The sequence below is a fragment of the Verruconis gallopava genome, assembly GCF_000836295.1.
Source record: "Verruconis gallopava strain CBS 43764 unplaced genomic scaffold supercont1.4, whole genome shotgun sequence".
NCBI lineage: Eukaryota > Fungi > Ascomycota > Dothideomycetes > Venturiales > Sympoventuriaceae > Verruconis > Verruconis gallopava.
Window position 1 is genome coordinate 1,054,901 of NW_015622140.1, and position 19,624 is coordinate 1,074,524.

Here is a 19,624-nt window from a genome sequence, read left to right on the forward strand (position 1 = left end):
TGGAAACAGAAGATGGAAACAGAAGATATTATTAGGTGACTGGATCACATGCAGCGTACGAGATCTATTCCTATTCACTTTTGTCAGGCGCGACGTTATGAACTTGAAATTTGGTTGTGGTCCCTAAACTGATTTAGATCCAATTTCATTGCTTGAATTAACGTCGCCAACTTAATAAAGCGGGTCGACTCTATCATGTATGTAATGTATGCTATCGCTATGCAAAATGCAGTACAGTGACTCGACATGAAATTGCTCAGCCGTTACTTGGACTGCCAATTTGCCCATTCACACTTGCATCCTCCGGTGCCTCCATCGATACCGCCTGGTCCTCCATCAGCGATTGATACCGCGACAGGAGTAAAAACTTGTGAGGGATTAACGATAGTCCCGTTAAATGCTCTATCCTCCTTCTGGAATTGCCTGCTGTTAATCTCTGGAATCTCTTGATCGTTCAGTCCATAGCAGTAAACCATCTTCGTCGTAAGGCCACCGCCGTGCCTATCTAGTGTGATTGTAATTGGGTATGGGAAGCTACCCGGTCTCACGAAGGTAAACGAGCCTGGCTGAGGTACTGAACTGCCACTTGGAGGTGGAAGTATCTGTGCGCTCGTACCCAGATTTGTGAAGATTTGTACCTTGAAGCGAGTGTCCGTCCATGAACACCGTGTCGTTGCTGCGTCTTCAGCGGAACCGCCGTTTACATCAGCAGGCACCTCCCCAATCATTTCCTGGCTGACGTTCTGGAACGAGACCGATCTGAGGAAAATACTACGCTCAAAATATGTGTAAAAGCCGTAGTGTTCATCTGATTTGCCACGATTGAAGAGTCGCAAAGGCTGGAAGGAAGGGAACGGCAACAAGTTAGCAGCTTGTGCCGTACCATCTGGGTTGACCTCCGGCTTTGGAAACGCTGTTGATAAGTTCGGAAAGTAATTTACCAAGCTTGTTGCACTTGAATTTGATGTAGAACTCGGCGATGCAGTCGTCGCAGATGCAGACGCACCTACGTCTCTTTCAACGAGTTGACGTCTAAATTTCTTGAAGTTCGCTTCCGACGGCGGCTTGAACGAGATGTAGAATGGTGTCGCCTCACCCTCAAAAGGTTCGCTAACGCCATCTGTTGTGTTGCCAAGGAAACTATACTCCTCCAGTGCCGGAGGCTGAGGTGAAGCCTGAAGCACAGGGTTGTCTCGCGCTGATAGGAAATTGAATTTCTTGACGTTTTGGTTATACGACCCAGATCTGCGCGATTTGCTATTGGATGTCGAGCTGTTGTCATACCTAATGTCGAAGACGAAATTCGGTTGATCAGGATCGTTGGGTTTAATACTGTCTTGCTGCTCTTTCGGCACGGCACAACTCCACATTGTTTGCGGGTTCACACATCCAGACACGCTTGTACGAAGATTTGGACGAGCCACGGTAAGCACGCCGCCGGGTATTGGCGGGTAGTTGGTGACGTTGAACCAGATGGCTTGATCGAGTTTAGACGGTCTACGGCGAGAAAGCAGAACTCCTAGTACTGTACCAAGGATGATGACCAAAAAGATCAACAGACAACAGCCGATGCAGCACCATCGTCGCTTCTTGTTCTTCTTCCGTATCGTGCTATCCTGCTTCTTTGATTTGCCTTTGAGCAGTCTTTTAAAAAGTTTTTTTTCCGACTTCTTTGGCTTATCAAATTGAGAAAATCTGGTGGGTGGAAAAGGTGCACCCAAATATTGGGATACTTCTCGCGGCATCCCCAATTCATCTTCGTAAGGACGCTTGGGTGGAGGGGCGAAATATGGAGCTTGAACCGTGGAGGGCCAGCTTTTTTCCTGCTGCACTTTTGTCGCCACTGGAGCAGGAGAACTAACCTTCACAAGCTCTGCCCTGAGTGAGACTCTCAGAGAGTTATGAACTGATTTCGGTTTTTGTATGAATTTGGATTGATTAGAGGACTGCGTTGAGCCTTGCAGAGGATTTTGCACTACCCCCTTTGCAGTTACTACCTGGCCTTCATGGACAACTTGGCCAATGGGCGAGAACTCAGATCTGACCGATTCTGGGGTTGTCTTGAAATCTGACGCTGAATTGTCGTTGATTTCGGTTCTCACGGTGGTGTCTTGAGGCTCTTTTCGGTCTGTGTAACACAGCCCCTGGTTTTTTGCATCTTTGTCAATCGGGGACACATGCAGCATAAACGGAACTTCACGTTCGTTTGGACTGAACGTGCTGAGAATTGATCCTCTCTTGCCGGGCATTGGGGGTGCAGACTCCACTTGCAAATGGTCTCTTGATTCCAATCTTCTCAAAGCTTGCGAATTATGTGTATTTCTAGGCATGATCTTCAGACCTAGTCCATCACTTAGAGTTGAAGGCATGTGATGTGTTGACGGGGGAATCGCAGGTACTTCAGGCGTTCTCTCCCCGTCTGTCGGTGACCGAACAAATTTCGAGTTAGCCCTCTCGAAAGGTGTTCGAATAACATCCCACCAGCCTCTCGACCGATGCGGCGTTGGAGTAATTGCCGAGTCTATGGTAAAATCTTGAGTTGTCTGGACCGTTTGGAGCTGTGAATATCTAGCAGACTGGTCTTCTTCAAAGAGCGTACCACTTGACATTATTCGACCATTTTTCTTTTCGTCGAAGTCTTCTTCAAAGGCAGTTCCTGTCGATTCTCTAATATTTGGGGGTTTCTCAGTGACGTTGGAGGTTCCAGGGTACGTGTGTGTGATTGAATTGTTCGCCATCAGTGGCTGGCTCTTCTTCATCAACTCAGGTAAATTATGAGGGAGCGGCGGCACGTCTCCATTGTTCGTTGGTGGAGTAGCCCCGGAGGTCAACCTCGAATAAACGCTAGATGCTACTCTAGCACGTTGATCGGGTGACAAACGAGCTTGTAGGGCTGGAGTGATGATGATTGATGGGGTTTCGGGGCTGAATTTGCTGACCAGCTGTGCCTCTGTCACCTTTTGCTGCTCAAAAGCTGGCTGCTCTAGCGATTTACTCTGGTCTGCCGTGATTACAACATGTTGATGTGCGTTATCGTCGCCTAGCTTCAGATAGCCGGGCCCTTGCTGTCGTCGCATTTCCTTCGGAAACAATTGCTTGGGCGAGGCACGCCGTTTTCCGACGCTCGTGTCTATGGAAAGACCTGGGTTCTGGCGGCGACTGCTCGACTTTTCGCCCGATCTGGAGCCATAGCCACCATCCCAACCTTTTGTGGTGTTGCGTGCATTTGCCGTCCTTGCCGCAATACGTGCAGCGACGGCGTCCCACTCCTTGCGCGGCCCGCTCCTCCGTTTCTCTGAGGGCACATGTTGGGTTTCCTCGCTTTGTACGGTTTCAAAAGGCGGCAATGCCACCATGTTGCTGCCACCCACGCGTCGACAGGATTGAGTTCGAAATATCTAGGTGTGCAAAGACCGGCTCTGATCGTCGACGCGAGGTGAAGTGGTCACAATTGGATTGAATGTTCCTCTTTAGCAGAACTGAAGCATATTGACGGACATGCGTAGGGTACAGTCACCAGATCTATAGGTTAAGTTTGCAAAAGGGACACGATTATCGGTTCAATAGCATCAATGACATGCATGGATAAGGACAATAAGACCGAAATGCAAGAAATAAAATAAAAAAGAGTGAAGAGATAAAGAAAAGTTGAACAGGAGAGTGACAGGAAATGCAAAAGCATGTAAATGCGGTACGTAAAGAAGACTGGAGTAGGTCAGAGCAGAAATCATTTGGTGGTGTGGTCTCAGAAGATTGCCGTCGCCTTCATCATCCAGACACAGTTCGGACAGCGTTTTACCATAGAACATGGAGGCGCTTCGCTTTCCAAATGTGGAGAAGATTCCAAAGAGGACCAGGTCGTTCAAGGCGTACGAACCTTCTGATTCGCCATTGTGGTCATGAGTAGGGAGACTCGATTGGTCTACAGCGCTCGCAACCGCAAGCAGCGCTCAGGTCTGAGCCGCACCAAGCCGAACGTCGGGCGCCAACCTGAAGCATCATTCGAGTGTCATGCGTGTCATCGCGAATTGTAGAAAAAGAGATCCGTCCTTGGTGAGTTCGATGGTTGGACGGGAGAAGCGCGACGGCTAAGCGCCTCTTCAGGGATGCTGGATGGGCGCATCTCCCATTGCTGGACCCACTCCTCTTCTGGCCTTTTGACTCTTTACGACGACCAAGCCAAAGCAGGCAATTTGCCAGAATTTTTCATGTAAAGAGGTCACGCCGACGCCGACGCTGGCACCGTGCGACGTGGCTCGGCTGTGCTATCGATGCGCAGAGTCGGGAGCTTCGCGGCGATCCATCATCACTGTCATCATCAATCAGCCTGTGTCTTTGGCACCGACGCATATCAGGACAGTTAAATTGGCTTTCTTGATAAACAGATAGGCAATGGGCTCCCCCCCGGCCCATCTGAGCGTTCTGGCCACATGGATGGAGCGACGTCGGGATCAATTTACAGCCATGCACCGCCTGACATTTAGCTGGCTGGGCAGGACCATGCGACCAAACAGAGTGCTAGTGTTTGCTACGGCCGTTGCTGTCGCTGTGACTGACGCCGCTGGGTGATGCTGCTGCTGCTGCTCTCTGGCGCTGTCGATGCACGAGGGCGACGAGGTGGCATCGGGGAGCCGAACACACACGCAGACACAGAGAGAGCGAGCGAGCGAGCGTGTGTATTTTTGGTGCTGGCGAATGAATGCGGTCCTAGCGCTACGCAGGAGATCTCAGCTAGGCTTTAGCCTCGCACTTAAGAACGCCTAGAACGGGAGGCGTGTGAATCTTTGTGGACCATGTCCGCATGGGAGAGACCGCTTTCAATTAAATGTAAAAGTCTTGTCGAACGGTTGACTCCTTTTCGTGATGGTCCTCCGTTGGTACGTGCAATCGCCATAGCCTACAGGGCGGACTTCAACATACTTCTCACTATCCTCCCTTGAGAACAGATCACCGCGGCCAGGACCTCTTAATGAACTTGCTGTGCAACCGTTGCACCACAGGATAACCTCAAAGGCACGTTTGCCTCGCCCCGTGCTGCCGCTTCCGCTCTATCCTCATATCTGCTACCTCGTACGCGTTCCACGACTACCTCTACTGTTCTAGAGTCCGCCACGGCTGCGACGGAGGTTGGCCTACCTTATTTTCGCGCAACCACGTCAGATTGCAGACATCACATCCTCGCATTCTACGTCGCGAGCCGAGTCTTGTGCTCACCCGTTGCCCACTCTGGATTCTCCGTCCCTTCAAAATCCTTACACCTCTCACCATCGAAGGCGCTCTTCGGCGACCAAGACACCCAAGATCGTCACAACTCACCTAGCGACCGCATCAGGAAAATTCGGCAGTGGCATTGGGCGGATACTTGGAACTATCCCGGGGACGCCGGTGACCGCAGGCCCCGGTGAAATGTCCTTGTCTCGTTCGCCGTCACCGCAATCGGGTGGAGGATGGTCAAGCCCCGGCCTCACAACACCGTACGACAGCGCAAGCAGGAGAGCTAGTCCCGTGCCGAGATATGGCAATGGCGGTGCAAACAACGTGACTTGGGCGACAGCGCAGGCAAGAAGTGCCCAAGTGCGTGCGTTTGCGCCTCGCTCAGATCAAGGCTTCGCGAGACATTTCCGTCGCTTGTCAACCAAGCTTCCATACTTCAACTCCAACGACTACTCAGAGAAGGAAAAGCTGGGACGGGGGCGGCCCCCAGTGACGGATGCATATGGTCTAATGGCCATGGTAGGAAGACTATTCTGGCGCTTTCGGCAGCGAGCAGTGATTGCGCTTCTCTTCTTGATTTTGTTGTTTTTCCTTAATATGCCTTGTAAGTCCACTGCTTCTGTGATTTGTCTAAACTAACCTTTTCTGTAGCCTGGATCGAGTTCTGGGACAAGTCCGTTCGTGGTGGAGGTGAAAAGTTCGTAATCATCCTGGCCGCTAATATTGGTGGAGGTGTAATGGAATGGAAAGGTCCTAGGGAGTGGGCGATAGAAAGAGACAGCATAAAGAACAAACGCAACTACGCGAAGAGATGGGGTTACGAGTTTGAGATTGTCGACATGACGACCAAGAAGCGCTACGCCCATGAGTGGCGAGAAAGTTGGGAGAAAGTGGATGTCATGCGCGCCACGATGCGGAAGTATCCACGCGCAGAATGGTCTGTTTATCACTATCGTTGATTGAGAAATTTTTGACTAACGATGATAGGTTTTGGTGGCTTGACTTGAACACGTTTATAATGGAGCCATCCTATTCCTTGCAGAGACATATCTTCAACGACATAATGGGCAACGTCTACCGAGACATCAATGTCTACAATCCCCTCAACATCTCGCACCCTCCTACGGACCCTTACCTCGACGAGGAATCACTCTCCGCTGTTGGAGACGGCAAGGCCGAATCAGTTCATCTACTCTTACCTCAAGATTGCAGTGGCTTTAATCTTGGTTCCTTTTTCCTGCGTCGCAGTCAATGGACTGACCGACTGTTGGATTTGTGGTGGGACCCAGTACATTACGAGCAGAAACACATGGAATGGGAACATAAAGAACAGGATGCGCTCGAATACTTGTATACGAATCAACCATGGATACGGTCTCACGTTGGGTTCCTTCCACAACGTAAGATCAATAGTTTCCCGCCTGGCGCTTGTGGTGAGAAAGGCGAGAACCCAAAGATTCACTACAGCTCCAAGGACAGGGATTTCCTCGTTAATATGGCAGGCTGTGAATGGGGTAGAGACTGCTGGGCAGAGATGTACAAGTACCGCAATCTCAGCTACCGGCTCAATGAAGGGTATTGGGAATCAATGGTTGACTGGGTGCGGGATAAGATCAAAGAATGGAAAAATCCTCCCAAGAAGGAAACGGAGAAAGATGCTACTACAACTGAGCATGAGAAGGACGACGACAGGGAGGACGGCAAGGAGTCATGATTGCGAGAGCTTTACGCCTGCTTTTTTGTATTATCTAGACATGGTGTACTGTACGGGCCTTTCAGCTTGTTATAGACAAGCCTTCCGAAATTCGTTGCACCTGGTACTCTCCTCGAGAAAGAAGTGGATGTTCAGCGCCGTGTTCGGCTGGTTAACGCGAGATGATTCACATAAGCATAATTTAGAGACTCAAGTAATCTTTACAAAAAATTCCATTATGCTTTTGGTATGATGAAATGAGCTTTTCGTAAATCGATATACACGGCCTGGAACATGATTCGCGCGATCATGTTGTCGCATCTATCTTTGCTAAAGCACTTTGTGAGGCCGCGAGTGCACAGAATGGACCCAGGATCTGCACTAATCATGTGTAGGCGCGGAGTTTGCCCGGAGGAGTGAGGCCATGACTCGCGCATCCCGAACTTTTTTCTGAAATGCGATGGCATGAGGGTACTTTGAAACTCACTCAATACTGCTACGCCGTACACTCTCATGGATCCTTCGGCGCAACGTCCAATCCATTTTACAGGGCATCGCTATCTTACCCAACGCCTCGTCCTCTCCACCCTGACCGGCAAGCCCATTCGCATCTCGAAAATTCGTTCGTCCAATGTCGAGAATCCAGGTTTAGCGCCGCACGAAATATCCTTCTGCCGCCTTCTCGACTCGATAACAAATGGGTCCGAGTTTGTATTCTCGGAGACAGGCACCCAGCTTCTCTATCGTCCCGGCTTGATCAGAGGCAGCGCGGCGGGATATGGTGCGACGACAAGCGGCGAGATAAGGCACGAATTGCCAGCCACAATTGAAAGAGGCATTAGCTGGTTCTTGATACCATTGTGCATGCTTGCACCGTTTTCGGTGGCGAATGTCAATGTGCGATTTACAGGGCCTGGCGTCATCACCAGTGCGACAGAGAAGGGAGATGTGAGTGTGGACACCGTTCGCATGACTGTTCTTCCAATGTACGAGCATTTTGGCGTGATGAACAAGCTTGAGATTCGGACGACACAGAGAAGCAATGCCGGTCCGGAAGGCAAAGGAGGAGCAGGCGAAGTACACTTGATATTCGGCCATCAGGTCAGACTGCCTAAAACGATACATCTGCTGAACCCAGGCCGAATCAAGAACATCAGAGGGGTGGCTTACGCTATAGGCGTGGCCGGAGCGAACAATGCGCGAATGATTGAAGCGACACGTGGTGTGCTGAACCCATTCGTGTCAGACACGCGGATATTCTCGGAGAATACGAATGCAGGATTTGTGCCCTCTCCGGACAAGTCGAACCCTAGAGCGAAGAGGAAGATTGGTATCGGTTTTGGGTTGAGTCTGGTAGCTGAAACGTCCACAGGCATTCGCTACTCAGCTGATGCAGTGTCTCCCGTCGCTGGAGGCGTGCCGCCAGAAGATATCGGGAAGCAATGCGCATATCAGCTTCTTGAGGTAGTTCAACAAGGCGGATGCGCGACGGCCGTCACAGCACCCACCATGCTTACACTAATGGCTATGGGGTCAGAAGATGTCGGCAGGCTGCATCTTGGACGAGATGTAGTGGGCTCCGAAGATATCATTCAATTGGCGAGGGACTTTAAAGATTTCGGCTTGAGTGGCTGGGGACTGAGAGACAATGGTGATGATTCTGAAGCGGGCGTTGTGGTGAGTATTGTTGGCAAGGGCGTCGGCAATGTCGGAAGAAAAATAGCATAGATACCCAAATGTCAAAAACAAATATTCACTCATTCCAAATTCATGTCTCTGGATTTAAAGAGCGAACCATGAACGTGAGTTGATCGTCCGAGATTTGTTCGCTTGTTCGCTGCGAGTTGCTGACAATGGGGAGGGAATCAGGTGGCATCGCGTATCTCCAGGATGTGCCGATCGCGGGGGGGGCGCGAACACCACTTCAATACATAGTAACTCGGGGCCATTCGATGAAACATTCTCCATTGTTCTGCTGTCAGTCTTTATTGCACAGCGCAATTGTTTGTTTCGAGAAGGAGAATCCAACAGGTTCACTCAGACGTCCACATGTGAGTCCGAGATGCCAATTCTGTGTTCTTGACGTGTCACAGGTGATCGAAGAGCTGACATCTTGAAGTTCCCTTCATCGTATTGCCCGACCTGACTTTCGTATGGACGTCCCACGATGCTCTAATGCATAGATGAAAAAAGTCTTCACGGATAAGCTGGTGTTGACTGGGAGCGGCGCGTAGCACCAAGCAATATGAATGGTCTCACTGCCCGAGGTCCGCGCTTATTGAAAACAGTTGCAGGGAAGCCATGGGCAAGAAGAGAAGATCACGACGACAATGATAGCTATATACCACAAGGCATACTCTATCACAAAGGAGCTCCTCCAAATAGTGCGGAGTCGAAGCATTCGCGTGATGTGGAGGCAGATCCCCTAAGTTCAAGCGACGACGATGTGCCGATCTCTTCTGCGAACATTCCAGCGTCTTTTGACGCCAGTGGCAAGTCTTTGCGCAGCTTTGATGTGAAGGAAACACCGCGCACAAAAGTACGGCCCGCAGGAAATGTTACCACGAACGGAACGAACAACAAGTCACGTCGGAAAGTGCAGAAGAGATCTGACGACGGCGACGATGATGTTGATATATTTGGAGAGATCAAACGCAAAAAGCCGAAGTTGAGAACTTTCGGCTCAAACAGTACATATGATGGACATAATCGAATCAATGCAAAACACTCTGGCGAACCAAAGGGGTTTATAAACCCTCTTGCGTCGTTCTCTTCGCCGGAAGAATCTGAGATATCACCCCGAGTTTTTAGGAGGACACTTTTGAAAACACCAAATTCAGAGAGTAGAGGTTGTTCAGCTTCTCAGGCAAGAGAAAGCAGATATTCAGGCGCTGAAGAATATGTCTCTACACCAGGATCTGATTCCGTACGAAATTTCCCCAGTTCTAAGGAGGGCAGGGATCAGAATCTCAAAAGAGTTTCAACGCTGAATGAAGAGAGCTCTTCATCTGCAGTTCCAAAATTCAAAGTGTTCGAGAGCTTGACACAAGCGGCGCAAAAGTATGACCCGGATCTGCTCAGAAAGGAAAAAGAGGAAGAAGAGCGAGGCGAAAAAAGGGAAGCTTCCTTGGCAGAACTATCCGACGAAGGCCCTTGTCCAATGCGTTGTGGCAAAATACTGTCAAGACGTGTTCTAGACACGTTAAGTTCCACGGCCAGCATTAAGGAACAGCAAAAGTTTTGCCGAAAACATCAAGTGGAGGACGCTTGGAAAGAACGGGAGCAAAAAGGGTATCCGATTGTTGATTGGGACAACTTGTCCAAACGACTAAGGCGGCACAATGGAGACATTGCGAACATGATCAAGCAGCCCGACCGGCTGTTCTTTCGCAAAGAAATGGAGGTACGCAACAAAAAGGGCCGAGATCGTACACTCTTGCAGCATATGAAAAATGAAGGATTGGAAGGCATTGGCGTTGGCTACTATGGCTCAAAGGGCCTTGACGTAATGACTGAGCATATCGTGAACAATTTTGCCACGGACATCAGAAATCATGCTGCGTCTGACAAAGTTGTAGCTGCGCGAGGAGTCACCGGATATATTCAAATGGTGCTAGTTTTGGAGCTGGCCACACTGCTTATCAAGGAAGATATGAAAGTAGACGAGTCAAAAGCGAGACAGATTATGAGTGAGAGTACAGCAATGGGCGAACTTCTCAATCCGAGCGAGATTGGTAGAACCTATGGACAGGTGATCTAAACAGGACACACCATGGTCAACGACAAGCTTCATAACTACTTGCTTCATAACTACTTGAACCAGATACCCAAAGACCGCTGAAAGCAAATACAATTTGTATCGCATGATTGTAGGGGCCACTTTTTCATCAGTCTCTTTGATGTGTCGATAATATTCCCGACGATTCGAAAATATATTGCAACTACACCTGGATTCTATCTCAAGGACTACAAAGACTCCGTCTTAATCCGCCTGGTATAATCTGAGGCATTCTGCTTTGATGGCTCACACTTTCTTCGGCTCACGAATCATGATCTATTCTAGACTAAGCAAATTAATCTCTGCATGCTTTGGCAACACTCACCACATCTACAGGAAATCGTTTTTCGTGCCACCACGGACTTGCATCAAAATCAATGGTTCCAATTTGCTTGAAACCAGCCTTCAAGTACAATGCAATCCCCGCGTCGGTGGCTTCCACATACGCCATGCAGCCGAATCTAGATCCGCATCAATACAGAACCTTTCGACGGTCATGTTTAACGAACCGATCTGCAAGTTGGCAGCCTTGCGTTAGAAGTGCCTTGCCTATGCCTTTACCATGCATCGCCGGCTCCACAATCATCATCAAAACCTCCACACAGGGCTTTGTCCCCACAATCTCAGCATAGCAATCTCTCATCTTCTTTCCCCACGCTCTCCAAAGGTCGGCCCTCTGCTCCGGCCCAAATTCTGTGAACGTGGGCTCAGCGTTATCCAGGACTTCTTGACTCACGCCGTTCGGAGCGATATGATAGTACGCTGCCCCTATCATCTGACCAGTGGCAGTGTCAACCGCCTTGTACGCATAAATACCTGGCTTAAATATGATTTTTGCGCGCTGACGCGCCATAATTTCATAGCATGCTTCGCTTGGCGGCGATGAAAAGAGTATCGGCGAAAGAGAATCCGAGAACGCACGATAGTAAAGCTTAACAAATTCGAGAGTATCTTCCTCGACGAGGGGTTTGATTTCAAAATCCATGCTAGCTTGCACAAAATGAGTGATACCTATGAATGTGATGTTAATCTGAAATGTACTACGTGGGGATATCAACATGACTCATGTTTTGTCACAGGGCGTGTACAATAACAAGGCTGATTTGAGGCTAGCAATGCTTCTGCACTTCATAAATCCGAAACAAATATTTGGCGTTCGGAATTGCGGAACTGCTGTGAATTCGATGGTCATGTCCGAGCTTATCATAGGATTCAAACTGGTCCAAAAGTGAAGGAATTTCCAGGAGCATTCTATTTTGAGAAATTCACAAACAAATGTTCCAGAGTAACGCTCAGTTGCTCAACCTTTTTTAAGGCCAGAGCAACCCGTGCATTTGGTCATTGCAAGATTGTACTCATGGTATTTATTCTACCTCCAGTGACAAACGAGTCTCACATGAAAGGTGCAGACGACGTATACTGAGGAGGATGGATGTAAGAAACAGAATTTCAATATCTGTTTCATTGCAGCCAGCATGAAAGAGTGAGAAAAAAAGCAAGATAAGACATTACTTAAATTTGTATCGATGATAAGTGGTTTGATACCAGTGTCACGTATTACCATCTGCCTCTAAACCGGAAACTAATTCAGCAGCAGATGGCAAGCTGACGGGGCCATTGAGAATACCAGAGAGCGGGAGCTGTGGAAACAGATTCGAGGGAGCTACAGCCGTTGAGCCATCACGAAAACCTGAGTGAAGGGTGGGTGGTGCATGATGAGGGACCTTCAGAGCTAGCATAGGGTTGATATGGAATTGGTCCATTGTAGTAATTGTGTTAGATAATTCGAAGGAGTTCGCATTGGGATCCGCACGTGCTGATGATGTGCTAGTCAGCGAACGCGTATTTTGATTGGCCCAGTCGAAAATGTTGCGACTAAGGGTAATCGGTCCCGGTTCACCTGTTTCGGATGTGATATCACCAAACTCGGCGAAGTAAGTAGGTTCTGCTATTGAAGTTGTAAGCAGCTTTAAGGAATGCTGGCCCAAATTGAAATCCTGGGCTGCCACTGCCGTGGCGTGTTGCGCATCTAACTGAGAAGTGTTTGACACAGGCACAGGCTCGGACGAAATCTGACTCGCTCCCTCGCTTTCATTGTTCTCTTTCAAGAGGAAAGCATCTCTCTGCTTAAACTTATGCCCGGTCTCGACAAACTTTTCAGGGAATCTATTTCTGAAGCGATCACGAAGATCTGTCCTGCTCCGAGATGATAGACCAAGCTCCGGGTCACTTTGTATTTTTGTCCATTTGGCGCCATACTTTTCAAAGCCTCGGAGTATAGCATTGTCTTCTTCAGCTGTGAAGCCTCGTCGTGCTCTTCTTTGTGCTTTAGGGAACGGCCCAGATATTCCAAGACGAGCAAGCTCATCTGGCAATCTATGTTCAAATTTGCTTGGCCGATCTGCTTCGTTAGACTTTATAGTGTCCTTCTGATTGGATCTTGTAGGGAGGCTTTCCACAGTCCGAAAATCTGATTCATCTTTCGAAACGGCATCTGCCTTTCCTACTTTTCGATATTCTTCCGGGCAACAAGTTCGAAATCGGTCTTTTAGATCCACTGCTGTCCGATTCTGGAATTTGTATTCAGGACAATCGAGAATCTTCTTCCAATTGCCTATACCGAATTGGGAAACTCCTCGTAAAAGATCTGAAGTCTCGCCCTCAGTCCAATTATGTCGTACTCTCCTTGTCTTGGTCGGCTGAGAGATTTGTGCTTCTTCTGGTTGCTTTTGAGTCACCTTTTCCGGACAACTGGGTTTCATAGAAACAGCTGCCGGCTTTTTCTCATCGTGGTTTAATTCACGGGAGGCGACTGTGGTCATAGGTGCTCTTAAGACCTCTGTGGTCATGGACGGAATTAACGCAGCATCAGGCGGAGGCTCGTGAAGAGGCGCTAGAAGTGGTGGCAACAACTGACGCTCATGGCTCTTTTTTGCCGCAGGCGATGGTTTAGGAAGCGTTCTCGCCTCCGATGGATCCAGCCTTCGTCGCTTCCGAGGTTCCGGTTCTCGACTCTCCGCTTTCTGAGCATTTGTGACGATAGGTGAAGCTTGATTCAGCACCTCAGCTATAGGTGCGCCTGACCTCGCAGGCTTCTTTGCTCGCGACTCCGCCTGCTCTTGTGCTGTGATTTGAGCATTTTGTGCGATTAACTGGTCCGACGTGGATTGCTGCGGGTTCAATGAAGCAGTGAAGGCCTGCCAATCGATTTCAGGTAGGGTGAGGCTGTCAATCTCATTTGTATATGGTCTTGCGTCGAATACCTGGTCCTCATGAAGCGGACGAATGGCAGGCAATGCTGTTGTTGGAAAGACAGCGCCGAACGAGCCACTAGCGACAGTCTGAATATCAATGTCATGGCGGTCGGTGGGCGACTGCTCTGAGAGGAGCAGATTCGAGACGCGTGGTTCCATGCTGCTTTATTGCCATAGCTTATATATGCGTTATTCACTTCTCGAGAGAAGTTTGAGATTGAGGTCTAAGAGTTCTGAACTCAATAGCTACACCGAACGTCTTTGTCCTCGCTTTTTCCTGTGGCGAACCAATCAGATGCGGAGTTGGAGTGCGGAACTATTTTCGGACGCCGCTCAAAGTACTCTCTCTAATCGACATTTGTGTTTTCTGCACATTTGCTTCTCAAGCCATGGAATGTTTCGAACACTTGCGAACATCATAAGAGCGCCTTATGCCATGGCTTCAACTCAACCCAAAGTGCCTATTCCACGCAATGGCGTCGATTATCGCGGTAAAATCGTCCTTGCACCCATGGTGCGATCTGGAGAATTGCCTTCGAGATTAATGGCACTTAAATACGGAGCCGATCTCGTCTGGGGTACGCTACCACTTGGCTACTGTCTTTGACTTATGTTTTAACACACGTTGCAGGACCAGAGACCATCGACAAAGCGATAATCGGAACCGAGCGCCACGTTTGTGAGAGGACTGGTACCGTCTATTGGAGTCGCTATCCTTCTTCATATCTCAAAAATCCAGCTCTGAATCCGAGTAACAGGGAGAGTGTCATATACAGACTACATCCAGAGCTTGAAGGCAAGAAACTTATCTATCAGATTGGTACCGCAACTCCCGAGCTTGCTGTGAAGGCGGCAACAATGGTTGCTGGAGACGTCGCTGGCATAGATTTGAACTCTGGTTGCCCTAAACCGTTCTCAACGTCTGGGGGGATGGGCGCCGCGCTTCTCAAAGATCCGGATAGATTGGTTTCAATTCTTGAAGCATTGGTTAAAGAGGTCGGACAGAAATTTGAAATCGGAATCAGTGTGAAGATCCGGATCTTGGACAAGATCGAAGAAACAGAAGCGCTCGTGAGGAGGCTGGTAAAGACAGGCATCACTGGCTTGACGGTGCACTGCAGGACTCCGCCTATGCGACCACGAGAACGCGCGATACGAGACCAATTAAGAATGATTGCAAACGTGTGCCACGAAGCTGGTGTTGCCTGCATCATGAACGGTGACGTTGAAAGCAGAGATCAAGCACTCCAGCTCATGCAAGAATATGGCGTGGATGGAGCCATGATCGCCACAGCGGCAGAAAAAAACCCGAGTGTCTTCCGTGCTAATTCAGACGGGGGCATCGCACCGTGGAGACAGGTTGTCAGAGAATACGTCGAAACTGCGCTGGCAGTTGACAATAGATGGGCTAACACAAAGTTCCTGCTGGCGCAGCTGATCCCAGGCAAGGAGGACAAGTACTTACACATTCAGCAAAGCAGGAGCCACGTTGAAATCGTCAGGGCCCTTGGGTATGACGATCTGATCGAGAAGGCTGCAGAGCTTGACACGCGATTTGGTCTTCAGCAGAAGCTTGAGATGACTAGGCCGATCAAAAGAGCAGCAGCACGGCAATATGCCAAAGAAGAGATGAAAAAGGCTAAATTTGAGCAATCCATAACCGAGGAGTCCACGGAAAGAAGTGAAGACGTAGACGAGGTATTAAATGCAGCTCAAGCAGCAATCGCTGTGTGAAGCTGTTGAAGCTGGCATATAGATGGGTCCAATAGAGCGGTGAACGTGCAAATGTGATGTAACATTCGAGAATATTATAAAAGATCGGATGAATTGACCTATATAACGTCGTGTCGCAGGGTATATCTCGTAATAATAACTAAAATCCCAAAGCACAAACGGCGTCGTTTACCACCTGTGCTTCTGTTTTCACCCATTTTTAATCCCTCATTGACTGTTAAAGCAGAAAGCACTGATCGATCCAGATGATAAGAAGGAGCCGCGTTTAACGCATCGCCAAAACGTGTTTGCTCAACCTTGCTGGCCTCCAAAGAAGAACCCATCGAACAAATCAACACCGCCACTTTCGTCGCCAAAGCCCCCAGCTGGTAAACTTCCATCCCAACCCATTCCAAAGTCCATGTTGAAATCAGCAAACGCTGAATCAAATGGCTGCACCTGATCTGTGCTACTTTGCTTCTCCGGGCCAAGAGGGAAAGTTTCTAAGAAGTCAAGGTCACTGAATGGACTAAGCCCAGGGTATTGGTTGGCAAAGCTGGAATACGTATTTGAGTTGGACATTGCGTTGCCGAACGAAGTCGGAGAAGATTGCTGCTGAGGATATCCATGGCTGTTCTGTGGCATCTGTGTGCTCATGATAGGTGAAGTTAGAGTTGATGAAGTGCGCGGTCCTGGAAAAGCTGGAGTTTGTTGTGGACTCAAGCTGCTATTTGATGACTCTGCCTTCAGAATTGGCATTTGCTGTGGAATGCTGAGCGACTGACGTTGGGCTGGAGAAATTTTAGGCATATTATTATACCGCACAAACGGTCGTGATGCGCTCTCTTCGTCACTAAAAAGCTTTCTCAAGTCATAGTCGAACTCGGGCTGTCTCCTTTGGGATGCAACTGGTGCACTGGCTCGATGGGTGAAATAGGGAGCATTTGGATTGACGCTCTGCGTGCTAGAGTGAACAGTTGCAGTTTCAGTCGAACCCATATGATTAGGCATGTTATTCAGACCTCCTCGATTTCCGAATCCAGTAGTCGAGAGGCACATCTTGATTGTTGCTTTACTCATTCTGACAAAGGCATCCCTACATGCTTCTGCGGGAGGACACTTCTCGATCAAGTCATCAAGTACAGATGTAGCCGCCAGCACCGTAAAATCGACATCATCAAGGCTCTGTTCGGGTAAGTTAGACCTTGCCTAGCACAAAATACGGATTGGGGAGACGAGATTGTCTTCCTCACCAGCTGACTTCGCACCGTGGGTGAATGCCAAATAGCATAGAGAAATGATATACCTGGATGTCATTAGCCGGAATCTCAAGCGTAATAGGATCGTCAAACTTTACCGGCCATAAAAAGGTGGTGTGTAGCCAAGAACGTGTAATTGACTAGATGTATGCGATGAAGCTGGCGGTACAGCTTCAGAACTTTCTGACCAGCCTCGGCAACCTTCAAAAACACGGCCTCTTCATCCTCCTGGTCCTCCTGCTGCACCATAGAGGGACTTTGTATCTCCTCATTGGTTGAGGCAAGTTCTTCCGCTAAGACGGGAGGCACACTAAGACTTTGTCTGTACAACATAATCACAGCCTGCCAATAGTTGAGCTCCAGGAAAAGTGGCGAAAACTGCACCCCTGTTTCTTCCTGGGTTGGTGAGGAGGTTTTCCACTCCCAGAGCCTTCGATCAATATCCTGTCGCCAAATTCGGAACGAGCCCCCAAAATCCCGTAGGAATGGAGACGGTAGCTGCTTGTGAATGAAAGGATTGTCCCGGTTTACACCCCTTTCACGAGCTTGGAGCGCCTGACGATGTTGTAGCACCTGAAGGATTTCGGACTGCAGTAGACGTAGTCGAAAGTAATGGTATGCAACCAGTTTGTAGGTTGGCTTTGGGACGGATGCTGGTGACCTGGTGAAGCCTCTGGGTGTGATATAGTTGTCATCCAGCAATGTAGGAAATTCGGTGGTAATAACCTGGTCTGTGATGCCAAAGGGACGTCCAACACAAGTACTCACAAGCCTATCGAAGGAATAGACACACCACCACAGTCGCCTCCGAAAGTCGCAAATATATTGTCTACGTCCTCTCTCAATGAGCTGCTTCTCAGTCGTTGGCGGCTCGGCAATAAGGTCACCCTCGGGGTTCCTGTGGTCCTCGCTCACGTTTCTTATATCATTGTCGGCCCAATCTTCCGAGTGCAGGCCAAGATCAACCGCGAGACGCACTGCCACACCAACAATGTACCATAAACCAGGTGCAACAGGTCGCAGCAAGGCAAAGCCAGCTAGTAGAAGAACAGCCTGTAGCTCTTCTAAGCTTCCGCCGATCCCATCAAGCCTTTCTGGCACGGCAGATGAGGATAAGAAACTCTCTAGATGTACTATTGCAGATGCATGGTATTCCTCCGGTTGTGCCTGATCATCAGATAGCCTTCGTCGCTTGAAACTATGAGATTCTGGTTCTGGGCGAGATGCTGACGCGCTGCTTGCTTGGCCCTCCTCGTCATTCGATTTTCCGACAATAATAGCAGCTCCAATGGCAAACACAATATTCAGCATGTACAACTCACGCGCCGTTCTATTGTGCTCCTCAGTTGCGTAGACCTTGTCAAACATGGCCATGAAGTCTGGTCTGTGAAGAATAGGGATTTGTGGATTTGCGTGCTCAAAATACAACTCGACCAGGCTTAACCCGACGTCTCTTGCAGGAAACGTGGCGGGCTGGATCGAAGGCTTGGTGTGTAATCCAAAGAACGAATCGCGCATCGATGTGCCTCCGGCGGTGCCACTATGCGGTTTTGAGGGCTTTATCATCCCACGTTCAGATGCTGCCCCGTTTACAGAGCTTTTCACCGCTGCGAAAACGACTCTAGCGAAGGATATACCGGATGTCGAGCCTAAGAAACGCGAGTCGGAAGCACCCTGCACAGCGACTCTACTCGCGTGTGATAATAATCTGTCCACTTTGTTGCGGCCTTCGTGCGCATCTTCGCCAACGGCAGCATCCGCCGCTGTGCGGGTATGTGCGTCGCCGTTAAGATCAGATGTTGTCCTCTTAATCTCCTGGGTCGAAGCGAACTCTTCGGGTGGGTCGAAAGGTACTCCGTTACTCTGAAGTAAGGACTCAAGGTACGAGACACGGGTTTCGAGGAAATACACATAGCTACAGGTAACAAGAGTTAGCTAATATCATGTGCCTTCTCCATTGTTTCAAAGACCCGAAACACCCACTTCGGACCTGTCATCAGACGAAAACACGTTCAAGATTTCAGTGGGCTCCGCCTACAGATGAAACCGTCCGACTTGAGCCGATCTTGATACGCACTGGTGGTACTACTCGACAAAACTCACCTGCGCGGAATCTCTCGTTTCGAGATCGGATCGTAACCAACGCATTTGACGTGAGCCTTTTGGCAAGCTGTGCAAGCTGGAAGCTGCTGGTCGCACCGATTTTTCCTCAGCCGACAACGGTTGCAAGCAGAAACATTCCGAAAAGAGGACGCGGACGATCCGTTCGCGACCTGCTGCGGGGATGACGGCTTGTTCCCATGGTGTTCATCAAGAGTCGGGCTACTGTCGTGCGACAGCTGTCGCGTCCGCTTTACACCGGCCGTTGGAGAGGTTGGTAGTGTCGTCATCTGCGGCGGGTTGTGGTCGGCATAGTCTCTAGATCCGTTCGATGTTGTTAGGTAGCATGTCGCCTGTGAGTATATGCATCATTTGGAGCAGCCTCTTCGATAGCAGAGAAAGACTGTCAGAAACCAGTTCGTGTAAAGGGAGAGCCACTAGGGACCACAACAACGACCTGTCTGATTGCAATTGGAGTTTCTCGCAGCAAGATCCGCCTGCTGAGCCCAGCCGTTGCGTGGGACTGAAGGTGGGAGCGTGGATGGCAAGGCCGGCACATGCTCCCTTATCGAACCAATCAGAAGTCGACGAACAGACGCGCCTTACTTAAGCA

The 19,624-nt window shown here is 49.3% G+C and overlaps 8 protein-coding genes across 8 annotated transcripts; 4 read left to right on the forward strand and 4 right to left on the reverse strand.

The window, feature by feature from the left end:
* Positions 1-123: 123 nt before the first annotated feature.
* Positions 124-3,666, reverse strand: PV09_01822 (uncharacterized protein). The gene has a single exon (XM_016354770.1). The coding sequence runs from the start codon at positions 3,354-3,356 to the stop codon at positions 264-266; it is 3,093 nt and encodes a 1,030-aa protein (XP_016217782.1). The 5' UTR covers positions 3,357-3,666; the 3' UTR covers positions 124-263.
* Positions 3,667-4,785: 1,119 nt separating this feature from the next.
* On the forward strand, positions 4,786-7,157 carry PV09_01823 (uncharacterized protein). Its single transcript, XM_016354771.1, has 3 exons — positions 4,786-5,818; positions 5,866-6,151; positions 6,202-7,157. Exons 1-3 carry the CDS (start codon positions 5,407-5,409, stop codon positions 6,926-6,928), a joined length of 1,425 nt encoding a protein of 474 aa, XP_016217783.1. The 5' UTR covers positions 4,786-5,406; the 3' UTR covers positions 6,929-7,157.
* A 214-nt stretch (positions 7,158-7,371) lies between these two features.
* On the forward strand, positions 7,372-8,667 carry PV09_01824 (18S rRNA biogenesis protein RCL1). Its single transcript, XM_016354772.1, has one exon. It carries the CDS (start codon positions 7,421-7,423, stop codon positions 8,633-8,635), a length of 1,215 nt encoding a protein of 404 aa, XP_016217784.1. The 5' UTR covers positions 7,372-7,420; the 3' UTR covers positions 8,636-8,667.
* Positions 8,668-8,838: 171 nt separating this feature from the next.
* Positions 8,839-11,793, forward strand: PV09_01825 (uncharacterized protein). The gene is made up of 2 exons (XM_016354773.1): positions 8,839-8,958; positions 9,027-11,793. Exon 2 carries the CDS (start codon positions 9,153-9,155, stop codon positions 10,665-10,667), a length of 1,515 nt encoding a protein of 504 aa, XP_016217785.1. The 5' UTR covers positions 8,839-8,958; positions 9,027-9,152; the 3' UTR covers positions 10,668-11,793.
* PV09_01826 (uncharacterized protein) lies at positions 10,932-11,670 on the reverse strand (the record flags this gene model as incomplete). The annotated part of the gene is made up of 3 exons (XM_016354774.1): positions 10,932-10,961; positions 11,011-11,146; positions 11,195-11,670. The coding sequence occupies 3 exons, from the start codon at positions 11,668-11,670 to the stop codon at positions 10,932-10,934; spliced, it is 642 nt and encodes a 213-aa protein (XP_016217786.1).
* A 442-nt stretch (positions 11,794-12,235) lies between the features above and the next one.
* On the reverse strand, positions 12,236-14,098 carry PV09_01827 (uncharacterized protein; the record flags this gene model as incomplete). The annotated part of the gene is made up of 1 exon (XM_016354775.1): positions 12,236-14,098. One exon carries the CDS (start codon positions 14,096-14,098, stop codon positions 12,236-12,238), a length of 1,863 nt encoding a protein of 620 aa, XP_016217787.1.
* Positions 14,099-14,301: 203 nt separating this feature from the next.
* Positions 14,302-15,854, forward strand: PV09_01828 (uncharacterized protein). The gene is made up of 2 exons (XM_016354776.1): positions 14,302-14,517; positions 14,571-15,854. Exons 1-2 carry the CDS (start codon positions 14,334-14,336, stop codon positions 15,671-15,673), a joined length of 1,287 nt encoding a protein of 428 aa, XP_016217788.1. The 5' UTR covers positions 14,302-14,333; the 3' UTR covers positions 15,674-15,854.
* PV09_01829 (uncharacterized protein) lies at positions 15,746-19,514 on the reverse strand. Its single transcript, XM_016354777.1, has 4 exons — positions 19,015-19,514; positions 17,010-18,826; positions 16,906-16,958; positions 15,746-16,837 (listed from the first exon to the last, which is right to left on the reverse strand). Exons 1-4 carry the CDS (start codon positions 19,299-19,301, stop codon positions 15,965-15,967), a joined length of 3,030 nt encoding a protein of 1,009 aa, XP_016217789.1. The 5' UTR covers positions 19,302-19,514; the 3' UTR covers positions 15,746-15,964.
* Positions 19,515-19,624: the final 110 nt, after the last annotated feature.

What these genes read in the sequence shown, in the direction of transcription:
- PV09_01822 (XM_016354770.1), bottom strand. Translation starts at nt 3,356, where the DNA reads ATGGTGGCATTGCCGCCTTTTGAAACCGTACAAAGCGAGGAAACCCAA.
- PV09_01823 (XM_016354771.1), top strand. Translation starts at nt 5,407, where the DNA reads ATGTCCTTGTCTCGTTCGCCGTCACCGCAATCGGGTGGAGGATGGTCA. An exon ending in GTTTTTCCTTAATATGCCTT is followed by an intron (nt 5,819 to 5,865) that starts GTAAGTCCACTG and finishes CCTTTTCTGTAG; the next exon opens with CCTGGATCGAGTTCTGGGAC. An exon ending in AAGTATCCACGCGCAGAATG is followed by an intron (nt 6,152 to 6,201) that starts GTCTGTTTATCA and finishes TAACGATGATAG; the next exon opens with GTTTTGGTGGCTTGACTTGA.
- PV09_01824 (XM_016354772.1), top strand. Translation starts at nt 7,421, where the DNA reads ATGGATCCTTCGGCGCAACGTCCAATCCATTTTACAGGGCATCGCTAT.
- PV09_01825 (XM_016354773.1), top strand. Translation starts at nt 9,153, where the DNA reads ATGAATGGTCTCACTGCCCGAGGTCCGCGCTTATTGAAAACAGTTGCA.
- PV09_01828 (XM_016354776.1), top strand. Translation starts at nt 14,334, where the DNA reads ATGTTTCGAACACTTGCGAACATCATAAGAGCGCCTTATGCCATGGCT. An exon ending in CGGAGCCGATCTCGTCTGGG is followed by an intron (nt 14,518 to 14,570) that starts GTACGCTACCAC and finishes CACACGTTGCAG; the next exon opens with GACCAGAGACCATCGACAAA.
- PV09_01829 (XM_016354777.1), bottom strand. Translation starts at nt 19,301, where the DNA reads ATGACGACACTACCAACCTCTCCAACGGCCGGTGTAAAGCGGACGCGA. An exon ending in AAACGAGAGATTCCGCGCAG is followed by an intron (nt 18,827 to 19,014) that starts GTGAGTTTTGTC and finishes TGTTACCTGTAG; the next exon opens with CTATGTGTATTTCCTCGAAA. An exon ending in ACACCACCTTTTTATGGCCG is followed by an intron (nt 16,959 to 17,009) that starts GTAAAGTTTGAC and finishes AATGACATCCAG; the next exon opens with GTATATCATTTCTCTATGCT.